At 39.6% G+C, this 24,940-nt stretch overlaps 2 protein-coding genes across 6 annotated transcripts; one reads left to right on the top strand and one right to left on the bottom strand.

Moving 5' to 3' along the window:
• Positions 1–724: 724 nt before the first annotated feature.
• On the top strand, positions 725–4,836 carry LOC127007297 (uncharacterized). The gene is made up of 4 exons (XM_050878082.1): positions 725–882; positions 1,200–1,383; positions 2,630–2,780; positions 3,277–4,836. The coding sequence occupies exons 2-4, from the start codon at positions 1,342–1,344 to the stop codon at positions 3,459–3,461; spliced, it is 378 nt and encodes a 125-aa protein (XP_050734039.1). The 5' UTR covers positions 725–882; positions 1,200–1,341; the 3' UTR covers positions 3,462–4,836.
• A 286-nt stretch (positions 4,837–5,122) lies between these two features.
• On the bottom strand, positions 5,123–23,459 carry LOC127007295 (condensin-2 complex subunit H2-like). Of its 5 annotated transcripts, none has more exons than XM_050878076.1 (15): positions 23,224–23,459; positions 20,704–20,854; positions 19,241–19,366; positions 18,798–19,024; positions 18,331–18,568; positions 17,873–17,936; positions 17,121–17,364; positions 14,920–15,085; positions 14,397–14,525; positions 13,437–13,647; positions 11,829–12,004; positions 11,294–11,413; positions 10,677–10,793; positions 9,921–10,060; positions 5,123–6,414 (listed from the first exon to the last, which is right to left on the bottom strand). In XM_050878076.1, the coding sequence occupies exons 2-15, from the start codon at positions 20,809–20,811 to the stop codon at positions 6,408–6,410; spliced, it is 2,073 nt and encodes a 690-aa protein (XP_050734033.1). In that variant the 5' UTR covers positions 20,812–20,854; positions 23,224–23,459; the 3' UTR covers positions 5,123–6,407. The 5 variants fall into 5 exon arrangements, 4 of the variants coding, with proteins under 4 accessions (XP_050734033.1, XP_050734031.1, XP_050734030.1 ...); XM_050878074.1 differs by lacking the exon at positions 5,123–6,414 and adding an exon at positions 6,639–8,042 and having other exon boundaries at positions 23,208–23,459; XM_050878073.1 differs by lacking the exon at positions 5,123–6,414 and adding an exon at positions 6,639–8,042.
• Between the last annotated feature and the right edge of the window lie 1,481 nt (positions 23,460–24,940).

Here is a 24,940-nt window from a genome sequence, read left to right as displayed (position 1 = left end):
TTTTGGTGTCTAACTGTTAACTAGTCTGAGTACGTGGTCTGTTTTTCTATTCATCTCTCTCTCTCTCTCTCTCTCTCTATTTAAACAATCTATCAACTCTGAACTATGCCTTTTTGGTGTCTAACTGATAACTAGTCTGAGTACGTGGTCTGTTTTTCTATTCATCTCTCTCTCTCTCTCTCTCATATTTAAACAATCTATCAACTAAGTTAGCTGAACTATGCCTTTTTGGTGTCTAACTGATAACTAGTCTGAGTACGTGGTCTGTTTTTCTATTCATCTCTCTCTCTCTCTCTCTCTCTCTCTCTCTCTCTCTCTCTCTCTCTCTCAAATGGAACTTCATACCTAAGGATCGAGGTGTACTGTTATAATTATGCCACTAAAGATCAATTCTTTCTGCTTTTGTTGAAGGTCCATCCAGAACATCTGATCCACTTATATGTAGACAAATAATAATGAGGCACTATCCTAGAGAAAGTTACCACGTATTGAATTTACGAGCTTATTTGTTCTCCATTAAGGAATACCAGTCTATAACCCGTAACTTGAGGACATACTGAGGGGACTATTCTATATTTTTCAATGCAAATAGTGGGAGGGGGGAAAAGTGGGATAAGTAAGTATTAATGAATGTCCTGGGATGAAAATGGCACCACGTGACTCCCAAACAAGGAAGGCTGCCTAAGAGGGTTGTGTCGAGGCGTGTGATTGGTCCATCTTGGCGCCTCTCCACCAATCAGGGTCCAGGAGGTTGCAGTAGCCACGCAGGGTAAACAAGAGCAAGGTGGATCCCTGCGTGGAGGCCGTGCTGCTGCTGTCCTTGTCAAATCACCTTGCCGAGGCCTGACGACCGACTACACGCCTTGACACCCTCATATAAAGGTATTTCAAAGTGTTTCTAAGGTTTGTAACAGCTGTGGCATGACCGTTTGGGATATGAAGGCGTATTGCTGAGTATATTGACACCTACTAAAACATAATTGTCAACAGCTGAGCCACGCGATTAGATTTAAATTTCGCGTTGAGACAGAATAAAGCTGAATAATACACACAAACTAATCATGCAAAATCCTTAACTAAAAACTAGGCCATGTTGAAAGAAATATAAATAGTTAAATAATCATAAATATATATTAGCACGTTCACACCAGCATATCGTATTACTAGTGACCTTTTCCATTACTGTCATGATGTTCTAGGTTCCATAAGGATTGTAGGAGAGTGTAAAGAGTGTGTCAAGTAAGCAGTGTGGTGCCCAACAACCAAGGAGTTCTCTAAATCCCTTGCTAATAGCTGAGTGGATTGACAGCCTTGGGTGACGCCCGCCCTGTCTACAACACAATGGCAAGCTACATCAAGGGTGTCTATAGCTACATAAGGCCAGTGAGTATCTACATCATGCCAAGTTCCTTACTCCATCCAATACACTATTATTGTGCCTACTCCCATATTCTTTTTACTTATGGTCATTTAGTTTTAAAAGTGAGACATTATTGGATTGGAATGTTGTTAAACTCTCCAATAGTCAGATTAAAAATGACACACTTTAATTCTGTCCCTGGGAGGTAATGTGTGTGTGTGTGTGTGTGTGTGTGTGTTTCTTGGCATTCCTGGTACTATTTTAGAATTAGATGTCTCAAGATATCAATATGTACAAAAGTGAATCTAATTTCTGGTAAAAACTCAATCAGTCAGTGATATTATGCTGTGTGGAAGGATATTCATAAGAAAAAGAGAACTGGCCTTTGCCAAGTATTTTTCAGTAAATGAAAGAAAAGTGTGCAAAGGTAAAAGGAAAAAATCTTAGAAAAGTTTTAAGAAAAAAATCATAAATCAGTAAATCTGTTGTACTAGTGAGAGAGAAATGTGTGTCCTCCTGATTAGGTTGTCTGTTGAGGAGCAGACAATCTGACCAGGAAAGAATTAAATGTTGTGTGGGATTAAAGAATACATTAATCAAGCAACATTGCTAGGTAAATAAAGTAACTGTTGTTAACAAAAATGCATGTAAAATTGTTATACATCCTGAAGGTATATGGCTGGGATAGCAACTACTGGTGTGTGTGATAGGGTTTGTCATGTCTCTGTGGCTAGTCCATGACTGTTACATGAATGGTTATAGGAGAGGAATGAAAGCCAGATCTGAGGATGTAAGTGCAAGGCTTAAAGTGATTGGTATGGAGCAGTACTTGGTAGCAGTCTTTTTTTAAATGATACAGTATTGTTGGAAAAAAAATAAAGGATGCTGCAGAAGATTGTGGATGGGTGGAGAAAGTTGAAGGTCAGAGATATATATAGATAGGGCCAGACAGTCTGATCAGCAATGATAAGACTTTTACTTTTTGCTTGTAAAGATTCTATACATAACAGTTACCATATTTACAAGTGTAACTTGAGCTTTGTGAAAATTATATTCATTGTGGGAGTAATGTGTAACTTGTCATCATAGTAATATTATTATCTATTTGGTTGCTATCATGCATCAAAATTCAGTGAATATGATAGTAATAACAGTGAGTATAATGTTAAGGCTGAGGACGATATATGATTAGAACACTGAGAAAAAAAAAATTTGACAGTACCTTTAATCTCTCCTTGGTCTATTCTTTTATGAAATGACCCCCAACAGGAAAGTAAAACTGAAACTGCAACAGCCACAACAACATCAGAGCCAGCCAGCCCCATCACAAGCACTGCCAGCCAGGCTGAAGAGAAGCCACAGCAATCAGGGTACTTGGGATGGGCTGTAGGAGGTGTTGCTTCAGGGATCTATGCTGTAGGTGAGGAACACTAAAAGTTAATTACCTAGTTTATTGACTTTCAGAATAAAAAAAATATATGCATAGTCTTTTATTAGGCATCATGACCATACATTTAGTTGATACTTCCTTGTAGGTTTATGTTTGCTCCTAACTTTACCTTTATTCTTGTTACTTGCTGTCCATTTGTTACTCAATCCCACAGTTGATAATAAAGTCATGAGAGAACAAATATGAATTCCACACAGTATTGCTTCTCTTGCTATTCTTGTTTGCCATTTTCATGCTTATTTATAAGGACATATAACAATTTCAGTTCAAGCTCTAAAGTAGTATACCGTATTTTAATTACCTGTACTTTTTTTTTATCTCATATGGTCCTGCTTTAATGCATGTGGTGTCCAGGTAGTATGTCTGGTGTATGGCAGGTTGCAGGGAAGAGTTTACTATTGCATAAACATAAATTGTATTAAAATATTTGGTAGTAAAATCCTTTCTTGCATTGCATCTTAACCAGGGTCCAGCACTGTGGGAGCTGGAGTATCGGGCGTTAAGTGGGTGGCAGGCACTACCTACAATGTAGGCTCAGGGGTGGTAGGTACAGCAGGGGCAGTGGTGGCAGGCACAGCCAGCACTGTTGGGTCAGGTGCCACAGCTATTGTCTCCAAGATCACAACGAAGAAGAAGGAACACACAGACTGAAGGATAGTGAAGGTGCAGGTTGCTTTCTTGATGTCTTTTGTGCTTTGGTTTAGAGCTTAGATCATGTTACATGAATATTCAAAGTGTAGAAAGGTGTAAGTATGGTAGTGGTTTAGCTAATGGGGGCCCTAGGGGAGTGAAACCAAAGCCCATGAAAGTTGGGCACTTCATATGAAATTCTGAAGGAAAGTTGGCAAATTAGATACACAATTCTGTTTAGGCATAAGCATAAGCAGACCCATGGATGTAAACTGTTATGGCTGTGTTATCCATGTTTCTCAGAAGAAATTTTTTTTTATCTTTGATGACATGGATGATCTGAGGGGCCATGCATACATTCAAGGTAATGACTTGTTACCCTGGAGTGCTGAGAGTGCAATAAGTACACCATAAGCAATATATTTTATTCCAGTCCATAGATATATTTCTTGACATGACAAAAATATTATGATTCTTGCACATATCATATTATTTAGGAACTTTATATATTATAAGTGTTTGTAATGTTACGGAACTGTAATGATAATTAAGATGTCGAGTGTGATACCCAAGCTATGTGTTTCTAGTACTCGTATACATTACCTTGTTGCTCATACTGTGGCATTCTGTGCACCAATTTTTGTATAACCCACATTTCTTTAGTTGCCATAAAATTAGTTGTGTTGAAATCCGGTTTAATTTTATGATTTACTAGTATCAAATTTTGTTCCTGTCACTGCTCTTTGTTTGTTTATTTTTAAGTTGTGAGGTTGCTTTACAGACAGCTGTATGATATTATGGGTTAGGTAATTTATAAACCAAATGAGTAGTAATTTATCGCAGATGGACAGAAGCAATCTTTGTCTTAAAGCACCTCACAGTAGCTATGTATAAATATTAGATATTCTATTTTTTCACTTAGATAGTTTTATTATTTTCAATTAAGTTAAAACATTCATAATGCCATAGTAGTTTTAATGAAGTTGTCTCATGAATAGTTATGGTTGTTGCTTTGTTTTAAATGTTGAGGTCTGAGGCTGTTCCTAATGGATAGATGATTTGTTGACATGTTTAAGGTTTTCAGGTCTGGGTCACTTGTGAAAAGTTCCTTATGTATTCAACTATTTAGCATCCATAGCAGTGGTGACAGCAATTAGAGGGCTCTGACACCCTTGAAAATGTGTTTAAGTGAAAGTATTTTGAAGATTATATTTCCCTAGTAAGTAATGACAAAAATGCCTTCCATGTACAATTTACATAACTTTTATATATATAGAAAAATATTTTTCAGGTACAGTTTATCATGTCTAAAGTTTTTGATGGTTATATCAGTTTAAAAAGTGTATTGTGCTTGCATGTCTCTAGAAATAGAACTCAAATAAAGCTGCAGAATTTGTTGGATGGTTTCTATTAACGATTATATTGAGGTGATAAAATGATTGTTCTCTTCCTCATTGACTCCAGTTCTTGCCGAGACAGATTGGAGTTAAAAGTCCAAAAAGAGACGAAGTCATTTAGATGGTAAATCCAATAAATTAGCAAGGGAAAGGCCTTAAAAAAAAAGGACCATACTGCACAAGTGCGCATACTGTTGTAAGAACTTGACACAGTCACTGCCACTACAGCAAGGGAGGTTTTGCCCACAGCCCTATATAGCTTGGGGTGAATAATTTCTCAGTAGAATTAGGGATGAAAATTTTATATATGTTTTGTTTACAAATGTATTTTATACAAACTTGTCAGTTGCATACACTCTTACATTCTTCATTATTATCCCATACTTGCACAGTATTTCATTAAACTGAATAATTTCCAAGTCATCCACACCTGCCGTCACTGATATTTTTGCATAGATTGTTTTCATGTTGTCTCCTTTCTTCTTTCATGATGGCTACACTACCTCACCACACTCCTGTTTATCTTTTGCATGGCTTCTGCAGTCAGCTTTATTTTCCCTCCAAATGTTCCTTAGCATGGTCATTTTATGTTCTCGCTCTCATTCCTAACCTTTCCCTGCACAGTATAAGTTGTTCTACAAAATTTAATGTGTCCAGTTGAAGCTGCTACAAGTTTGGTAATAGTTAGTAGACACACAGCTGTATTTTATGCAAGTATTGGACAACTTTGTGATAGATAATGATGGAGATTTGGGCAACTTAAGTGAAGATTAAAAGTAGAATCACTTAAATAATGCATTTTACCTTGCTTTGAGTGAGGCAATGCTTTTGAATAATTTGATATAAATGATGCATTTTCTGGGGAGCTAAGATCACACAACATTGCCATGCTTATAGAATATTTCTTGTGGGCAGTACTTGGCAGACTTAAGAACCCAACTATCAAATCAGGAGCCACAACCTCTCATGTTATGTCACTCAGCTCCAAACATAAGGGAAAAAATCTGATAATCAGAATATCATACAGAAAACAATGCTTCCTGAGCATGCATTTATCAATTATTATCTGGCTCGCTAACAGTAAGGAGGGCTAAAAATGTTTTTGACGTCTGTTTGTCTGCCAATCCATTAACAAAATATCTTTAAAAAATGGACTGACATCTAGTCACCAAGTACACACAAAAACATTCTTTGGTAAATGCCTCTAAATAAACTGATTAACTTTTAGAAATTGATAAAAACTAAGAATGAATGACAGGACTACCATATGGAAAAACCTGCTTATGTTTTAATGGCAGACCATGAGTGCTTCCTGAGGGCACAAAGTGTTTGGGAGGTGGTTTGGCCCAAACCATAAATGCTTTAAGTGGGTAACCGAGGGGCTTGGGAGCTGCTCCAGCCCAAACCATGAGCGGTTACAGTTTTTGCTATACACAGGAGTGGTCTGGTTACTTTCTAATAAAAACTGGCCAGTATAGCTGGAGAGACTCATTCTGCTTGATTTTTTTCTTGTTTGCCATGTGGATTCACTGGGTTAATCTGTCTTGTTGCTTGATGTGTTGAGAGCACTTTATGAACTGTGGATACATAAGAATTGTTGGACGATGAATAGTTATACTCCTTTGGGTGGGAAAGAATTAATGGTAAGTAAGGCTACATTGAAACACATCACATTTTGAGGCAGTCATGTTATTTTGGAGCCAAACAATTCTTTGGGGGTGAAAAATTATATATATATATATATATATATATATATATATATATATATATATATATATATATATATATATATATATATATATATATATATATATATATAAACAGAGAAAAAGAGAGAGATAGAGAGTTAATATGTACTACACAACTTCCACTTTTACGTATCATACAACAGTGGAATGTTCTGTAAATGCTGAAATGTTTGTACTCATCAATTTATGTGGAATATAAATATTTTGCTATACATAAATACCAATCCATTCTGTAGTACTTTGTACCCCAATACATCCTGAACTTAAAAAGGCTTAAGTATAAAACTCATGTCATATGCATCTCAAGATCGAGTAACTTCAGTAATCTGTCACTGATAATTTGTTATATATCAAACAGTGGATAGGAAATATCATTTGTCAGAATCCGATAAAATCCAGATTTGTGGGAAAGAAACTGCACCATGTATACTGTAGTGACAGGTCCCAGAGTATGCTTAATTGGCAATACTTTTTTAATGGTGTTCAATATGAAAAATATTTAATTCAAATGTGAGTTCGTTGTGATTACAATAATGAGTTTAGTGATTACATTTTTTATTAATATGAAAGTTCATTGTGATGACAACAGCATAAAAGATTAGGTGAACTCAAAATAATTATATACTTTTGATTTATATGCAAATTCATTAAGATGACAATATTATAAACAACCTCATATGACAGCTTACTTGAGAATGACACGTGGATCAGGTCAATCGGTGAAGAATGCATCCCTTGTGGATTGTACTTAGTTTATCAGTGATTGAAAACTTACCCATGGCTTCCTAGACTGGGTAGAACAAGATAAAGCTAGTAATAGTATTTACTATTAAGGCACTACATTTTCTCAGGTAGAACAGTGTACAGTAGAATACCACAAATCTCCAAGATCCTTTATCTTCTGAGAAGTAACTAGAAACTTATACTCTTAGTTTAAAAACAGAGGGAACAGTTTCCAAAGAGTTCCAGTCACCATACCACTACTTCAGCAATAAACTAAAATAATATACATTTCATTATTAAGGAAAAACTACAGTACCACAAAAAGCACAAATCATGAAGTACCAGGGAAAGAAAAGCACAAAACTACAAGATAATATGCATGCAAAAATATATAATAAAAACTCCGCTTGTGTTAAATAAAATAAGATTAATCACCATTTGCACTCTGACCATTTCCCATTATGATACTCTCCAACAGCTTGTGAATGGAAGCACCATGATCATCACTTCCAATAAATATGTATGAACATAAATTGCTCTATAACCATCTTGACTTGTGAACTTGTGGTACTTTACTGTACACTGCTCACTATCTGGGCAATGCTCTTTTCTTGCCACAGCCCTTCTTGGTTATGATGTTTGCCTCATTTTGCAAGTTAGTTGTCTGTGTTATGTCAGCACACACTGCTGGTGGCCCTCGGTGACTTTGGTACTCCATTTCCGTTTCCGAGGACCTGAAAATTGTATTCTTGTCACCAAAATTTCTAACATCATTAGGAATCATCATCCTATAATTTCTCATGGTGAAGAAATGGGGAATGTGATATGGGAGGAACAGGATGAGAAATCCCTCACTTTTACCGTCATTCTCAAAGGCAGATTTTATGTCATAATAGGTCATCCAAACAGCTATTTTCTCAGGGAACCTGCAATCACCCAAATCAAAACTCTCCAAGTTTGCATGTGTACAAGGCATCACACTATTTCTAAGTTATCACAGCCATAATTTAACCCTTATAATCTGCAAGGCAAAAAAAGTGGTCCAACCGGCAGACTCCATAAGGCCAGAATTGTGCCCAATCCAATTCTCCAGGTCATCACCGAGCCTGATGTTTGTTTTGGTCCTAGTCCTTTTGTCCAGTCCTGCTATTGGCTCATCACTTCTACCAGCTGATGCAACCAACCAATCACAGGATGTCTTATGAGTGAGCAAAAAAGACGGCATTGTGGGCGCCGTATTTTCCGCGGGAGTGAGTGTGCTCATGGTATCCTTCACATTGGATCATATTTCGGAGATTTATTGTTGAATTAAGTAGAAATTATACATTTCTACAGATACATGAGTGTTTCAGGGATGTTATTCATAGATATTGGAGACATGATAATGCTGAATTGTTTAACACAAGAGATATACTTTTTTGTTTTTGGCCAGTCAGTGATTTATTTTTTTATTTTTTTTTGATTCCCCAGTATCAGTTTTTACATTTCTGTGTATGTCATCAAAGAGTAGATTCAATGCTTTCTTTTCATTTGGTATATAATTATCTATGTTTTGTTTAATGAAGAGTGCATTTTCACATTAGCATAAAATGTGTGTGTCTGGGTTACTGCCTCCACTGTTTATCTACACATCCAGAATCAGTATTTACATTTTTATCACGGAGCGTAAGGGTTAATACCTGACCAAATTCATGTAAGGTGTGGAACAGTAGGACAGCATACCCTTGGTAGAATGAACGTGTTACGCCTTTGTTCATTTTCTTCGATCACTTGTTTCTTTTCATATCCCTTGTTACCATATACTTAGGTTGGGTCGAATGTTGTGCCTCTTCTTAAGGTCAACTTCATGTGTTATTGCATAGTTAATACCTTTGCAGGGCTGAAATTCGTGTCCAGATTGAAAGTATTGAAGTATTGAAAGATTGAAGTATCAGAACTGCTGGCACCTACAATTTTTTTTTTAAACATGTGATTGACCATGTCAAGGATTGCATCTACATTGAACTCATTATAAGTTTTGCTATATGATGAGTTCAGGTTCCCCAGGAATCTTTTCCCATTCTATAACAAAGGTAACCTAGATATCTTTTTGTTCCTGGACAACTCAAAGAAAATGAATTTTTCTAATGAGTCATCTTCACCCTCTCTGCCTACCTAACATCAAATACTAGTTTCCTTTACCCATTTTGCATACTTAAGGATCTCAGATACAATTTCACCATACTTTAAGAGAGGGAAATTTCAGTACTTATATAGTAAGCTGAAGTCAATTATATACTGGAAAGTACAGCTGATTCCAAATTTCTGGAAACTACGAGATGAATGAAGTGGCAATGCAGTAATAAAATTTAACCCATATAATCACATTATCACAAGGTTCAATCTGAAGAGGGAAACTTTTAGGTGTATGAAATAGGATATTGATCAAGAGAATGAAGAAGACAGCCACCAGATTAAGAGATAAGGCAAGGCACTGCAATTCTGGAGGTGAAAGTCAAGGTGAAAGTCATATACTATTAGCCTAATGAAACAGACCTGTGTTAATTCATCACCAGCCACTTTCTCCTCATGCTCACTCTTGCCCTCAATCTTGTGTCTGTTGACAGACTCACCTGGCACTGGCCTGTAAGGGTGCCATGTACTCTTCCAGTTCCTCATGGTGTCGCACTCGAGACTTGAGGGTCAGCTCCAAACAGTCCATGGCAAAGTCATCTGGGTCACTTGTGCTCAACTCAACGTTGTGACTGTTTGCCTGCAATGGTGGACCACACAGTATTATACACTTATGTCTCTCTAGAATTATAAGATTAACTTCAAGAATTGATATGGTAATTATTTTATTTGACATTATATATGAATTTCCACAACATGCCTGATACATGTGGTTCTGAAACTCTAATAGCTTGAGTCCCACTTGAAGGTCTATGATGATGGTTGCATAATCTTGATCCAGAAAATATATAAAAAGAGTAAAATAGAAACAAATGATACATGAACTTTATTAAGTCTATCTATAGCCTATGAGAGACTTCAGATAACAAGCTCAATTAGTGTAACTTTAGCCCTGCCCCATCCTTTCCAGTAACATTGTTTGAAGTTGACTACTACATTAAGCAAGTGTTATGAGACATCATATATTACCAAATTCTTGTACCCCAGTATGAGAATCCCTGGTCTAGACCTTTTAATTAGCCTAAAATAACTTATGCTACAGTTAAATGCCAAAACCAACACTTTATGGCCAATGCAAGTCTTGTACTAACAAATATCAGATCAGCTTCTGCCTCCATTTGGAACCATCACGAGTGGGACCAAACAGATACACATTTGTGAAATAAAAGACATTTAAATGCCTAAAGCAAACCCACCAGCATAAGACAGGAGAGAAAGAAGCGAGACACCTCCCTTGGGTCGTCTTGCCCTTTCATGGATTGTCTGAAGCTGATGGTCTGCTTGCGTCCATCATTCGGGAACTGACTCAGAATCTGGAATAAACCATTACCCATTAAGGAGAGAGAGAGAAAAGAGAGAGAAAAAAAAGAGAGAGAGAGAGAGAGAGAGAGAGAGAGAGAGAGAGAGAGAGAGAGAGAGAGAGAGAGAGAGAGAGAGAGAGAGAGAGAGAGAGAGAGTTGGACAGCTTCGGGATGAGCTAGAGTAGAAAGTTGTTTGCAATGAGCCTATGGGAGTGGTGAAGGCATGCAGGTAGCAAGTTAATAAAAGCAGTTAACATGAAAAATAGCAGTAAAAGATAGGAAAGGAAGCAACACTGCAAGGGAATATCAAGGTGAGGGAGAAGGTGATGATGTTGCAAGAAGGGAATATATAACTGGCAGGAACTGGAGACTTCTGATGTGGCTACCCCTTCAAGGAGGAGTGTGTAAATCATAGAAAAAAAGGTTAAAGTTATGAATATACACCTGCTTTTTAACAATGTAATGTGAATATAAAGGAGTTGCTGTGTGATTAGTCATCCAGAACAACTTACCTGAGAACCATAACGATGGATGTCAAACTCTGTCCTCTTCTCCTCCGCTTGCAACTTGGGCACGACAGTTTTCCGCCACTGGTTAACTCTCCTCTCAAGGTCTGTAGACTTGATGCTTTCCTATGAATTACAGCAATGACTGGTGTACATCACTGGAGCCTATGTCATATTACTATTACTTGATTATAGAATTTTTTTAAAGAAATAATTCCACTAAATTGTAAAGGGCCCCAAATTTATGTGCTGTGATATTCTGGTCAGACTAGACAAGCGTGTAGTGAAGCTGGTAGTGGAATATGATGACAAATTAAAACTGATAAAAAATCATAAAAAAATGTATAAGTAAGGTAAGTTCAAGAAGACTGCAAAGAATGTGGGAAGGTTATATTAAATATTTTGAGAAAGAACACTGCAAGGGAGAAAAATGCAATGCTTTGGTGTGAAATAGGAGCAGAAGACTCCTCCATGGTAATACATGCAGGGAAAGTCCCAAAGAGCAGCTTTATGAGCTGCAAAAACACAGAAGGTAATTCACCTGTGCACTGTTGACATAGTCGGCCACCCACTTGAGCACCAGTGCCTCATACTCAGATGATGGCTCTTCACTGACCACGGAGTCGTTAAGGCGTGCAGCAGCAGCAACAGTGCCACCCTCTGGGAACTCTCTGCCTGGGTGGGCTTCAGGCAGAACAAACCCAGTGTTGTCCAGATCTGATTACATAATGGAAAGGTATTTTAAGAGTAGCTTGTCTTTTCCCAAACATGTTAGAAACTATAACTGCTTCAAACAAAAATTCTGCAAGTGTTAAAATTTTTCTTTGTTTCTGAATACATTATAAAATTACTGCACTGAACTTGCAACAATCTGTTTTTATGTTTACACATATTACTACTATGCCAGGGAAAACAATCCAATGAAGAGTGCAGCATCTAACTGGGAAACACACCACTTTTCCAGTGCACCATGATTATGACATGCTCTGACAAAATGACTAGATCCATCACTCACATTATTATTATTATTATCACTAATTTTAAACACACTCCTATAGGTTGAGCCACAAGAGTAGAAATATCTACTGCATTACAGTCTGTGACTCTGACATACCTAAGACAGAGAATTCAGAGTACAGGGAATTAAGTAAAATACACAACTAAAATAAATAAGGTCTAGAGTAAATAAACAAGAAACATCAAATAATAAGGCAGTGAGAACTATGAGCAACATTTATACACACTTGGGTCAATCACAGAACCATGACAACGAAGCTTAAAAAACTCTACATCAATATACTAATTTCCATGGTGTCTGAATGCTTCAGTCCTCACCTTCCTCCAGCTTCTCCCTCCAAATTTCACCTACATTCTGCTAATATTCTCTTCCAAGTCTTAAAAAGGCTACAGGATTTAACTAAACCCATAAATGTCTCCCTAAACCAAAGGAGGATGCAAAAAAGAATTCAGCAGTTATAAAAGGGATAACCTTAGCTTCTGAGTGTGTCAAGGAAGACCTGTGTGATTGGAGTGATTGAAGGAATAGTTAAGTAGGGAGAATTTACAGTGTACAGCATGTGTAGTTCAGAGATTTGCCATGAAAATGACAGAAGACAAGCATGTATGGGAAGTCCTAAAACTTTGTTGTAATCATGGATGATAAAGTGAGCAAAGGAGCTTTATGGGCTGCTATAAAGATCTATTTCATGTGTGGGGTCTCCTTACAAGAAGAGAGGTAACAGCAGAATGGTGAGTTTGTGTAGAGGGTTAGGGGGTGTACAATAATCAAACTGAGAGGTTGGTGTCGCTGTAATACCAAATGGTTATGTATAATCAGTATAGATATGATTGGGGAATACATAAGGCAGGAGGGCGAGTTCCAATGTTACAAAAATGTAGTGATTAGACAGGGGGATCTGAAGACTTCTACTGTAGCCCTACTGGGGTAGTTCTTCGATACAACAAGGCATCTACAAATCTATCTTAAATTATATAAATAGATAAGACACAACTAAAAAAATTGTAGATCCTAACTAATCATGTAAGTAAATACTGATAAAAACAGTACATATGCCATGTATTAAAGGCTAATCACAGTCTCAATCAATTCTAAGAGATGTGAGAAGCATTGCACCCTTTCACCACTTACCTAAGTCTACAGGTGCATCACTCATGAGTGGGTCATCTTCGTCCTCAATATTTGGGCTGACACGATCCTCCTGGGTGGCCTCTTCAGCAACCTGCAGTGCTTCCTCCCTAGACACACCTTCTTCACCCAGCCGTTGCACCACCTTCTCTTTAGCTATGTTGATGCGGTTTGCTTCCTCCTCAGCTGCCTTCTCCAGGATCTCAGGTGGTATCTGATTGCATAAACAAGATTCCATGAGCCAACAAGAAACCATAAACGTACACCATGTACATGTTGTACATGATTTTCACGATTAAATGAAACCTGAAACTTAATGAACATGGAAGAGATGCTCTCAATTAGATTTGAGTCTACCCTATGTAGATATAATAATAATAAAAAGAGAGGGAATGATTACTGTGATAGTCAAATACATGATCAAATTTAAAACAGTGTTGGTACATATTAAGTATCTTGTTGCTACAAGTGAAATGAGATGTAGATGGATCCTTCATGCATCAAAAGGCTGATACAGTGCTTACAAGTGTGGTGACAACAAATACAGATCATTCAGAAACATTTGACTGCCAAATATATCCTATCATCCCGTTATAACACAACACTACGCTAACAATACTCATGGAATTCTCCTGGAAGGAGTGAGGCTGTGAGTGTTGGGGGATGACTGTATTTACTATTATGTTTTTCTCTCTCATACAAAACTAATAAAATCCACTGAAATAACACTTTGATTTAGTTCAAGTTTCTTTCTTTGGCATCTATTTTGTGTTTAACTGCAGTCCTACCCTAGGATAAAATGGATAATTTTGAGTCAACCACTCTGGCTGATGTGCACGGCAAGAGGAAAAGCTGCCTGCCATGTAAGGGTTCAGCAACTTTTCCAAATACCACCCTTCCTTTCACTAAATTTAATGGCACCATTCCACAACCAATTCTTACAACATTCCATTCCCTTCTCACCTTTTTGGTCCTCTCCTTCTTGTTCTTTTTGCTGATTATGTCCTTCAGCTCACTAGTGATGAATTCCTCCAAGGGAAGGTATGACTTGGATGCCAGATTCTTGTTCTTCTTATTCTTCTGCCTCTTGCTCTGAAGAATAATGGAAAAGACAAGGCTGTTACTAGTTATGCTAATGAAATATTAAAAGTATGTGCTAAGCAAAGGGTCACAACACTAAAAACTACTGAGGCTGGTAAATCTGTTGGTAATAACTTTGTATGAAGCAGATGAGGTTAGGGGAGTATATGCCAAGTAAACAGAAAAGGTGTAAGGTAGAATGGGAGGCCTATATGTGCTAAAGTTACGCATTGTGTTGGTGCTGCATTGCATTTCATTGACTCTTGAGCTTGTGATAAGTAAGAACCCATTACTCCAAGATGCACGGCAAGTCTGACATCCAGACCACAGTTTACCTTCCCAAGGTTTCCCTTGCACACAACAGCTTTTGATCAAATACACTAGGGATAATTTTCATGCATGTCACCTCAGATGGACGGTGGCAGGGGCATGGGGTGGGCACACGCAGCCGCCCTGCCCTGGGTGGTCTCTTCGGGGGACAATCAGCATTGGGGTCAAATGGCTTCAGTTTGTCTGTCATCTTCAGCGTTGCCACCACCTCCGCCTCATCCTTGCGCTTCCTGAGGCCATACCTGTGGGACGTAACCACGAAATATAGAAAAATGTTGTCCTTTATACATTCAGTCAACCACATGTAAAAGTGGAACAGCATGTGTTACCCATTGTGGAGGTCAAGAGACCACTCCACAAACAAGGCTAAACAAAGAACAATATCAATATTACTGTGTCAGTATAATGATGCATATCTGTGATATAACATCTAAAGTATTTGTTACAGTCCGAGACTTTTCCCAAATAGGTCGAGGGAACACTGGGGACCTGGAGGAGAGTTAGAATTTCTGTTGGAATATTTATTATCACAAGACAGTGGGGTAATATTGATAAGTTTATGAAAAAATGAAAAGTTAGTGCCTTTACTAAATTTACTTTTCCATAGACTACTTAAGACTTACCTTTGCTTGATAAATCTGGAAGGGAATTTCATCTATATGTGAAAAGGGGGTGTGGAGGGATGGACCCATTCCCAGGGGGTGTGGTAGAAAAAAGTTTAAGGAGCGCGACTACGGGGGTCCTCCTGCACATATGGTATGCTTTGAAATTTTAGTATGTTATTTTTAGGTGTAAAGGTATGATACTCTGTGAATTTCATTAAATTTGGGTGAAGTTTAGGAGACTCAAACAGTGTATTTTTTTTGTTTCACTTTATTTTTCAGTTAAACCCTTTGAAAAAAATACCATAGAAACTTTGTTTACCTATCTACATTCGGCATTGATAAAATTTAGGATTTTTTTTTGGTCTTAAAAAAAAAAAAAAAAAAAAAAAAAGTCACTTATAATTTTCTCCATTCTGCCCCGTTTTCTTTTGACATTTTTTGATATTTTATCAATAGTGAAAATTGTCCTTTAGTTGTAGTTTTAAATGATACCTAACAAAAGTCGGTCAAACTTTTAACCGATTTTTTGAAGTGTAAAAAACTACTTTTCGAGATTTTGGTTCCTAAAGATTTTTTTCCGTTTCATCCATGTCTTGCCAACTGTATTTATCTGATTGGCATCATTGGCATGAAATTTTCACATATGACTGTGTATACCTTGTGGACTTACTGGAGAATGATAAGGCATCTGGTCCCCCTATATAAAAAAGTTTTAATCAATCAAAGGTGAGGGTGTCAGGAGGTCAAGGTGTTCCTGCATGACCGTACTGGGCAATGGTCTCTTGAACAGTGTTTGTAGCTGAGAAAGCAACACGGTGATGAAAATTTTGCTTGTACTCAGGCACAATGTTCACAAATCTGTGGATAATCTGTTGTCGGAGCTGCACTGATGTCTCGAGGCAATGTAGCTGATTCTGCAGTTGGCGGTGATGTAGGTGGTGGTGATGTAAGTGGTGATGAAGCAAGTGGTGGTGGATATAGGCGTGATGAAGTACAAAGTTTATGTAGGGAGTCGCGAAACATATGTGGAGATGGGTGGCCCTTGTGTAGCCCAGTGTGAGCTGGGCGTGTAGCAGGAGTGCCGGCACACCCACTCGCTTCTACGCTACTCTCTTACTTGTTTTCCGAGTCTTGGCCGCTCCATTAGCCCTCTTGAAGTTGATGACTCTCTTTCTGGTTGCCTTGTGCTCGTACATCATTTGTAAGGACGTTTTTCGGGGAACTGGAGTAGAGAGAAAAATACGACGCACTCTCCCCTTCTGTCTCACTTGCTACTGGCACGCAGCCGCCTCTCCTCTTGGTCTCGGAGCTCCCTTGCCTCGCCGAGCGGTGAGGATGACGGATGACAAAATTTACGGAGAAAAAATATTCTAATGCAAATTTTATGTATATACAAGCACTGAATGATACCGCATATGTTGACGCATATGTCCGGCTATGACGCAACAGCACGGGGCATTAAAAGTGGCCTCCAGGGAGGAGGGGTTTAAATTTTACGAAAACAAAGTTCACCACCTGGCAATTTAGGCTTTCCCAGGCAGGATGAGCTAAAAACATGTACTCGTCCGATTTTAAGTATATTCGTCGAAAAAATACCCCGTAATCGCGCTCCGTAACAACTGCTGCTCTAAACCCCTAAACATAAACAGAGCTACCATATAAAGATTCTTACCTTTGCTTGGGAAACTCAATGGCCATTTCATTGTTGTTGTTGTTGTGATGATTCAGGTCAGGGTCCTCTATAGGGGTTGCTGGTGGTGGAGGGTCCTCAGATGGGGGTGGAGGGTCCTCTGCTAGGGGAGGGGGGTCCTCTGCTAGGGGAGGGGGGTCCTCTGCAGGGGGTGGAGGATCCTCTTCTGGGGGTAGGGGGTCATCTTCTGGTGGCATGCAGTCATCCTCCAAGGGTGGAGGTTCATCTGTTTGGGGGTAAAGGACCACCTGACAAATGATGAACAACTGATGAGGATCCTCTTTATCCTATGCAGCAGTACATTAATATTGGCACACAAAAAGGAATTTGAAATGGAACCTAGCATAGGCAGCCCTTGTCAAGCCTGCAACACTTCCTCATTCACACAAATTCGTGACTGCTCTGCCACCTCTGATACTTAAATGTTCTGCAGCAACACATTTACTCTAGCTTGAAAGAGCATATTTTGACTAATAAAATGGGATGAGAGAACCCCGTTAATCAACAAAATTTTTAGGACCATATTGCATGACAATTTTTATAAGTACATTTGTCTGTAAGTCTTCAGCTATACTGGAGGGCTGAAGGCTGCCCTTCCCATTGTACCTCTACAAATCCTAAATTCAAAGACTAAAATCATATATCATGGAAACAACATTTATCACTCTCGTTTTATGGCAAAGTGGAATGCAATGTGTATACTTGATCTTCATCTCTTAGGGACAAATGCATACCTTGATCCGACTCTGCTCTGATCTCCATTTCAGGAATGTCTGTGGCAACACTTGCTGCCTCAGTCTGCAAACAAATGAACTCATATTTCCAACACTCAAATTTGTATTGCACAAGTTTACCCATTCAACACCTGCTTGAGTTTCATAGTTAAGATTTATAAACACCAAATTTTCCATGAACAAAAGATGGACACAGACAACCTTCCAGAAGTCTGCTTCCCTTGGTCAGAGAATACCAAATTATCAAGTTTAGTACAGATGACAATTTTTGCAATGATGTTCAGTCTGGCACAAAAAAAATAGTGTTCCAAAAATAGAATCTTATGGGTGGGTGGGTGGGGGGGAGAGAGAGAGAGAGAGAGAGAGAGAGAGAGAGAGAGAGAGAAATTACTGACACATATAATAATTTTTAACGTAAAAACTACAAGAAAATCTGCAGCATAGTGGTGCACACATACCCGTTGACTTGGCAACAGGGTGGAGGTGGAGGTAGTAGCGGTGGCATTGGCTCTCCCATCAAGCATCTCACTTGGAACTTCAAGGTGAAGCACCCCTTGGGGTGTGAGGTAGGAGCGGGTGATCCTGAAATCATCCTTGGCGCCCAGCAGCTCGTTGGTCCTCATCCGCAGAGAGATGCGATTCTGAGACTTTTCTACTTCCTTTTCTATTAAATTGAGTGGTGTGGAGGGAAGAAACCTGGGGAAGAGCAAAGGGGACGTGTCCTGAGACTTTCCTTTCATCACCAACTAACTCCTCCCAAATCAACTCCTATTTACTTAAATATAATTGACCCTCACCCTGCATGCATACATGAAATGGGGTAATGACGGCAAAATGTTCATGAAGAAGCAAAGAGGACAACTCCAGCACATCAGCATCTTTATTGTTTTTATGTGATTGTGAAAGGTATTCATACTCAACATACTTGACACTTTTCCGCCGTGAGTCATTATCATCATCGTCTTCACGTAGCTCAATGTTGTGGGACTCCTTGATGCTGTCAATGCATGAGAAGGAATGGACTACCTCCATTCGGCTTCTGCGTCCTCCACCACCCATGCCTGCACCAGCCTCCATTTCATTGTCCTCTAGAGCACGACGACTGGACAACAGGTCTAAGGTCTTCAGCACCATTTGCCACAAGAAATCCACCTGAAAAGATGGGATCCATTCAAAATGTAGTATACATAATGCATACAATATGAGAAAGTGTCTGAGGATGTTGCCTCAAAATTATAAAACTGTATCAAATAGATACATGCAACTGATAGCAGCATTAGTAAAGTTAATACGTATAATAACACATGCTGAAAGCTTGGTATGATGGAAGCATTATTCGGCATCTGATAGAGGGGTAGATGGACAGACCTTCTTGCTGTAGACAGTGACGGAGCCCTGGATCAGCATGGCAGCCTCAGCAAAGTTCATGGGTGTCACCCCCCCATCCAGGCTGATTGTGACCCCGGCCAACTCCTCCAGGTACTCCTCCAGATACTGGGGAGGAGAGGAACAAAACCTATCTCAATATTACCTCATAAAAATCAAACAATGCTGAATGACTTGCTATTAACCCCTTCGCGCCGGATGTTCAAAAAGCCCACCTGGCTGATATACGGCGTGCACGGCCGCGTGCGGGAAACCTGAGCCGGCATGTATCTGCTTGTCGCCTCCGTATATTATGCTGCTGAAAGCCCTCATTACATGTATCCCGTATTTGCAAAGCAGCATACACGACGAGTCAACATATACCTGCTATGCATAATATAAATTGCGTCAACGCGGAAAAAAAAAAAATAAATAAATAAATAAATAAATAAAGAAAGGGGAGAAAGGGGCAAGGGGGAAAGAAATAGAGAAAGCAGATGATTGTGTAGAGGAGGAAGAATGTTGAGAAATTATCAGCAAATACAACTCTGTTATCATCAGTCAGAGAGCTGCCAGATACTCCTTTGTCATCACAGACAATGTGTGTGTGTATGTGTGTGTGTGTGTGTGAGAGATAGGCAAGGAGTGGTGGTGTTGGCACCTTGGTGTCTGGGAGAGAGAGAGAGAGAGAGGTGGGCGAGACGCACCTTTGCCAGATTATCGTACTCAGAGCCTCGTATTTACCTATTTCTGAGCCATAGCAATTGCCAAAAGACACCAATAATTAATTATTTTACCGATATCTATTTATATAGGCAGTTATTGGGGTCGAGGAGGCAGTTTTTGGGTCGGAAATCGGCAAAAATAGGAGGCTGAATACAGCAATCTGGCAACGTTGGTGAGACGTGATGGTGTCGGCGCCTCGGTGTCTGAGAGAGAGAGAGAGAGAGAGAGAGAGCCAATGAGACTTCCTAATTTTAGACACAAGGTGGGAAGAAGGCGGTGCATACTGTAGCTCATTTTTTGTGATTGGTGGGAACAAGGATGGTGGGAGGAGAAATAGGATTTCAAGGACAGCATACGGCGTCTTTACTTAGTAACCAACACAAAGTACGGGACAACTCAATAGAAGAAGAAACAGAATAGAAATATGACGCCTACGTAGGCGTCATCGTATATGCTACTGGGGCTTCATGACGCCTACGTAGGCGTCATCGTATATGCTACTGGGGCTTCATGACACCTACGTAGGCGTCATCGTATTGAAAGGGTTAAAATAGGGAACTCCTTACATACTCCCAGCTTAAAGGGTGCTGCTTCTCCCACTAAGTAGCATTCAGCCAGGGACCAAATGACTCCTACTTGTGCTATTCAGTCAAAATATTCTCACTCTTAAATATGAAGGCATCGTGCTCTTTTTGGGCCTATAATACACATTGAAGGTGCCTCTGAACACAGGGTCTCACCTTAGCAATATCAACCTCCCAGTTCTTGGTGAGGTCCCTGATGGGGTTGAGGAAGACTGAGAAGCGAGCATCCAGCTCCTGGGAGAGTGGTGGCTGGCTCTGGGACATCCTGGCAGGTGTGGCGACCACGTTTTGGGAATGTGTGTGACTACTGCAAAGAAAGCATGTCAAAGCTGGAATGGTAATACAAAAATATAAATTGAAAAAGAGAAGAGGTGCCCAAAACTGGGATGTTAAACATAAAAAATTATTGTATAAAGAAAACATTGGAAAGAATTGCTGTTAAAAAGGAAGTGACATGTTGATAAAGTAAAGACATGAATTAAATACTGTCGAAGATGCTCCTGCAATGGGATTATTTTAACCAAACTACTTAATTTCCACAACCATGCATTGGGGGTGTGGGGGGGGGGACATTAAGTAATCTCTACATATTTTAAAGACTGGGCAGGAGAATGAAAGACAATTCAATATGAACACTTATCTAGGGATCTCCCTCACACATATACTCTTGCGCTCACTCTCACAGTGGGGAACTTCAGCACTGATGATAAACAGGTGTGACAGCCTTGTGTACAAAAAGCATCACCTCATTTTGATTTCAGTGGTGTTGGATGTGTAGCAGAGGGATTAAAGCAATCTCAAATTTCAGTTTTAATACCTCTAATATGTGCCTAGCAAGGCTGAAATTTGAGTGAAATGATGTCCTTGCACATGAGATTGTTGCAGCTGTTTATCATCAGAGCTGGGGGGGCAGGGGGGATCTTGTGGGAGTGGGAGTGATAGTGGGGAGTGGATGAGTGAGAGGGGAGGAGGGGGGGAGAAGAGGGTGGGGTGGGGTGGGGGGGGGCACCCATGAGTATGTTGGGAGCTGGGAGAATATTTTTAAATGAATCCTAATATGTGAAGGGTTTCTATCACCCACATCTGTGCATATGAATAAAACTGCTAATTCAAAAAAAAAAAAAATAAATAAATAAATAAAAAAAAAAAAAAAAAAAAATAATAATAATAAAAAATAAAAATAAAACATTGTACGGTATATACTTTTCAGTTCTCATGTATGCTGCTAGTTCTTGTAGTACCAGGATGGAGGAGGAAAAAATAATTTCCTACATAAACTGTAATCAATTAAAAGTAAAAAAATGTGAATATTAAATTTGGGCATGCCACCACACATTTATTACCAATAGTTTTCATTTAAATCAACTCATGTCCAGAAAATTAGATTTAATTTTGTTAGTTTAAATAACAGGAGTCATCTTCCCCCCCGTTTTAAGGTTTTGTTTGGTATGACTAAAGTGGGGAGTCAGGGAGGGGTGAAGCCCCCCTCCAGGAGGTTAGACTACAAGAGCTGGGCATAATCAATTTTGATAAACACTTACAATCAAAATGCTATGGATTAGCCTAGCTTAGCGGTCATAAGCTGCATTTTATGGCTGCTTTGAGCAAGTCTGGATAATATTTACAAAACCCTAGCCACTTCTAGCAAAGTTAATACTTAAATCATGGATTTCTTTTTAGTCCCTGAATGCAGGCAGTAACAAGTGACTTCCGGAAAGGAGTAAGAATCCAATTCAGGGACTATTTATTGTTGAAAATAGGGGATAATAATTCATGAAAGCGTCACATCCTCTGGCGGCGGCCATGGCGCTGTGCTGCGAGAAATACCTTCTCGTAGAACTAAGTCACATATACATGAGGGGGGGTCCAGGGGGGCAGAGCCCCCCCCTGGTTAGAAGGGGGGTCGAGCAGGGCAAAGCCTCCTCCATTAGCTACTAGGTCATAAAGTTCGGTTGGGATAATTTAAATATGGTCCCCCACCCTCAAGCCTCTGCGGGCTATTTTGCGGCTGCGTTGGCGGTACTCTCGCTGCGGCCGCTGCCAGAGGAGGCGACGCTTTCGTGAATTATTATCCCCTATTTTCAACAATAAATGGTTCCTGAATTGGATTCTTTCTCCTTTCCAGGAGTCACTAGTGACTGCACTGCAATCAGGGACCAATAAGAAATCCATGATGTAAGTATTTACTTTGCCAGAGGCGGCTAGGGTTTTGTAAATATTCCCCGCAAGTCTGCTGGCACTGCCCAGGAAAAATGTGACCATCAACAATATATCAACTGCACCTAATCTGGTCAAAATAATTTTTTGCCCTGACCTGACATTCCAATGATGACCTGACCTCACAGAGCCACGACCACAGACTGACCCACTCCGCTATGACAAGTGCCCCCACACCACAGAATAACCCCACACTACAGACTGACCCCACACTACAGACTAACCCCACGCCCACTCCGCTATGGCAAATGACCCCACGCTATTACAAGTGCCCCCACACCGCTAGGACAAGTGACCCCACTTCGCTATGACAAGTGCCCCCACATCAAAGATGCCCAGCCTCACCCCTGCGTTGCCTGGCCTGCCCAATACGTGGCCAGCACTCCCCGCCCCGCCCTGGCCAGCCCCCGCCCACGGCACGCCCACCCGCGGCACACACACACCAAAGAGTTGTTTTACCCGCCAAACCGAAGTGGCTGCCCTTCTGCTGCCCCTCCCGCCGCTGCTGCCCGGTGTTCACGCTGCCTGGCGCGCCTCGGGGCCTCTGCGATGCTCTAGCTCATGGTCCAGGGCCGCCCCGTCGCCTCAGAGGGCCCGTGCTGCAGGCCCAACAAGTACAAATTCGAACAGTTTGCGGGTCGCCCTCAGCAAGCCGCCATTATTACCAAAACAGAAAACGGTAATTCAAAGTGTGGTAACGTTTGCAAGACCGCCACTCGGCTCTTGTTACAACGGACTATATATCTCTTTTTAAGGAATTCTATAAGTAAACTAGCGATTTATGAACCTTAAATAGACAGTTAAAGAGACCTCATCAACGGTAAACAGTTATGAGAGCTCCATTAATCTATTTTTCAGGTTTAGAGATAGATAATGGTAGAGGTGAAGGCCTTAGGCACATTCAACAAGGTTTTCTTAAGAGTTTCGGGCATTTCTATTGGTACTTTGGATGCTGGAAGGGAACTTATAGGTACAAGGAATATCTCTGAATAAGCCAAACATTTCACTCGCAGCAGTACGTTATTATTGAATCTAAGGCGCAGGATTGAGATGATTGATAAAAAGATAAAGTAATTAAGCCTTTAAAGTATGATATGGATGTGTAAGAGAATATAATCAACTCCTTCATTGAAAAATAAAGGAAAGCTTGAACTCGTTTGGACTTGGTCTTGGGCGTGGCTTCTGTATCGGGTCCTTCACCTGTCATTATCACACTTCCTCTGCTCCTGCGCCTCTTACAGGAAAAGAAAAAGAAGAAATAACAAACAATTAAGGATCTAGTAACTTTATTCTGCACATTCCCCAAAAAATCGGTGTTCCAGTGACTGTAATATCGTACAATCTAAGCCAAAATTGTTGTACTGAAGTATAAAACCAATGTTTGTGGTATAAATATGCCATTATAGTTAATTCATTGCTCTTTTCATACTTTTTTATCGTTTTTACTGTTTCCTATGGTTTTCCGGGAGGTTAGTAGCTCTCATATGGACGTTATCGTTGGCTTCTTCTTCTTCTTTTGAGCTGTTCCGGTTTGTCTCGCTTCTCATGCAGGTCCTTGTTCTTCACACTTGTATACTTCACTACACACACTTAGTTACCTCACCGCGTACACACTTATAATGCGTACATCACCCTGCAATGTTCTTTAGCGGTTTTTCTGTAGGTACTGTTTGCTTCCACCCACCGCATGCTTTTCTATTTTCCTTTCCTTTGTATTCTCCTCTTTAGCTTACTCAGGACTTTCCTTTTTTTTATTTATCTTTCTTGGTCCTTTTGTTTGTTTCCACCATTACACTTTTCTTTTTATTTATCTTTTATTGCTAATCTATCGTATTCAAGTCAACGTTACCAGATTATCGTACGCATAACATTGTATTATCCGGTTTCTGGCCCATAGATATTGCAAAAAAGAGATACTAATAATTACCGATTTTAACAATGATTATAAATGCATATCATTAGTTTGTGGGTGCGATAGTTTGGGGTCAGAAATCGGCATAAACAATACGCTAAGTACGACAATCAGGATGACGTGCTTAAGAAAGTGATGTAATACTGAAAGAGAAAGTGCGAATAAGTGAATAAAAAGAAAAGATTAACGAGAGGAGAAGGACCTAAGAAGCGATACAAAGCGTTACAGGTCATAAAAAGAAGAAGAAGAAGATAACGTTGATTC

Source organism: Eriocheir sinensis, chromosome 35 (genome assembly GCF_024679095.1).
Source record: "Eriocheir sinensis breed Jianghai 21 chromosome 35, ASM2467909v1, whole genome shotgun sequence".
In the NCBI taxonomy this organism is placed as follows: Eukaryota; Metazoa; Arthropoda; class Malacostraca; order Decapoda; family Varunidae; genus Eriocheir; species Eriocheir sinensis.
This window is presented reverse-complemented; position numbering and strand designations above follow the sequence as displayed.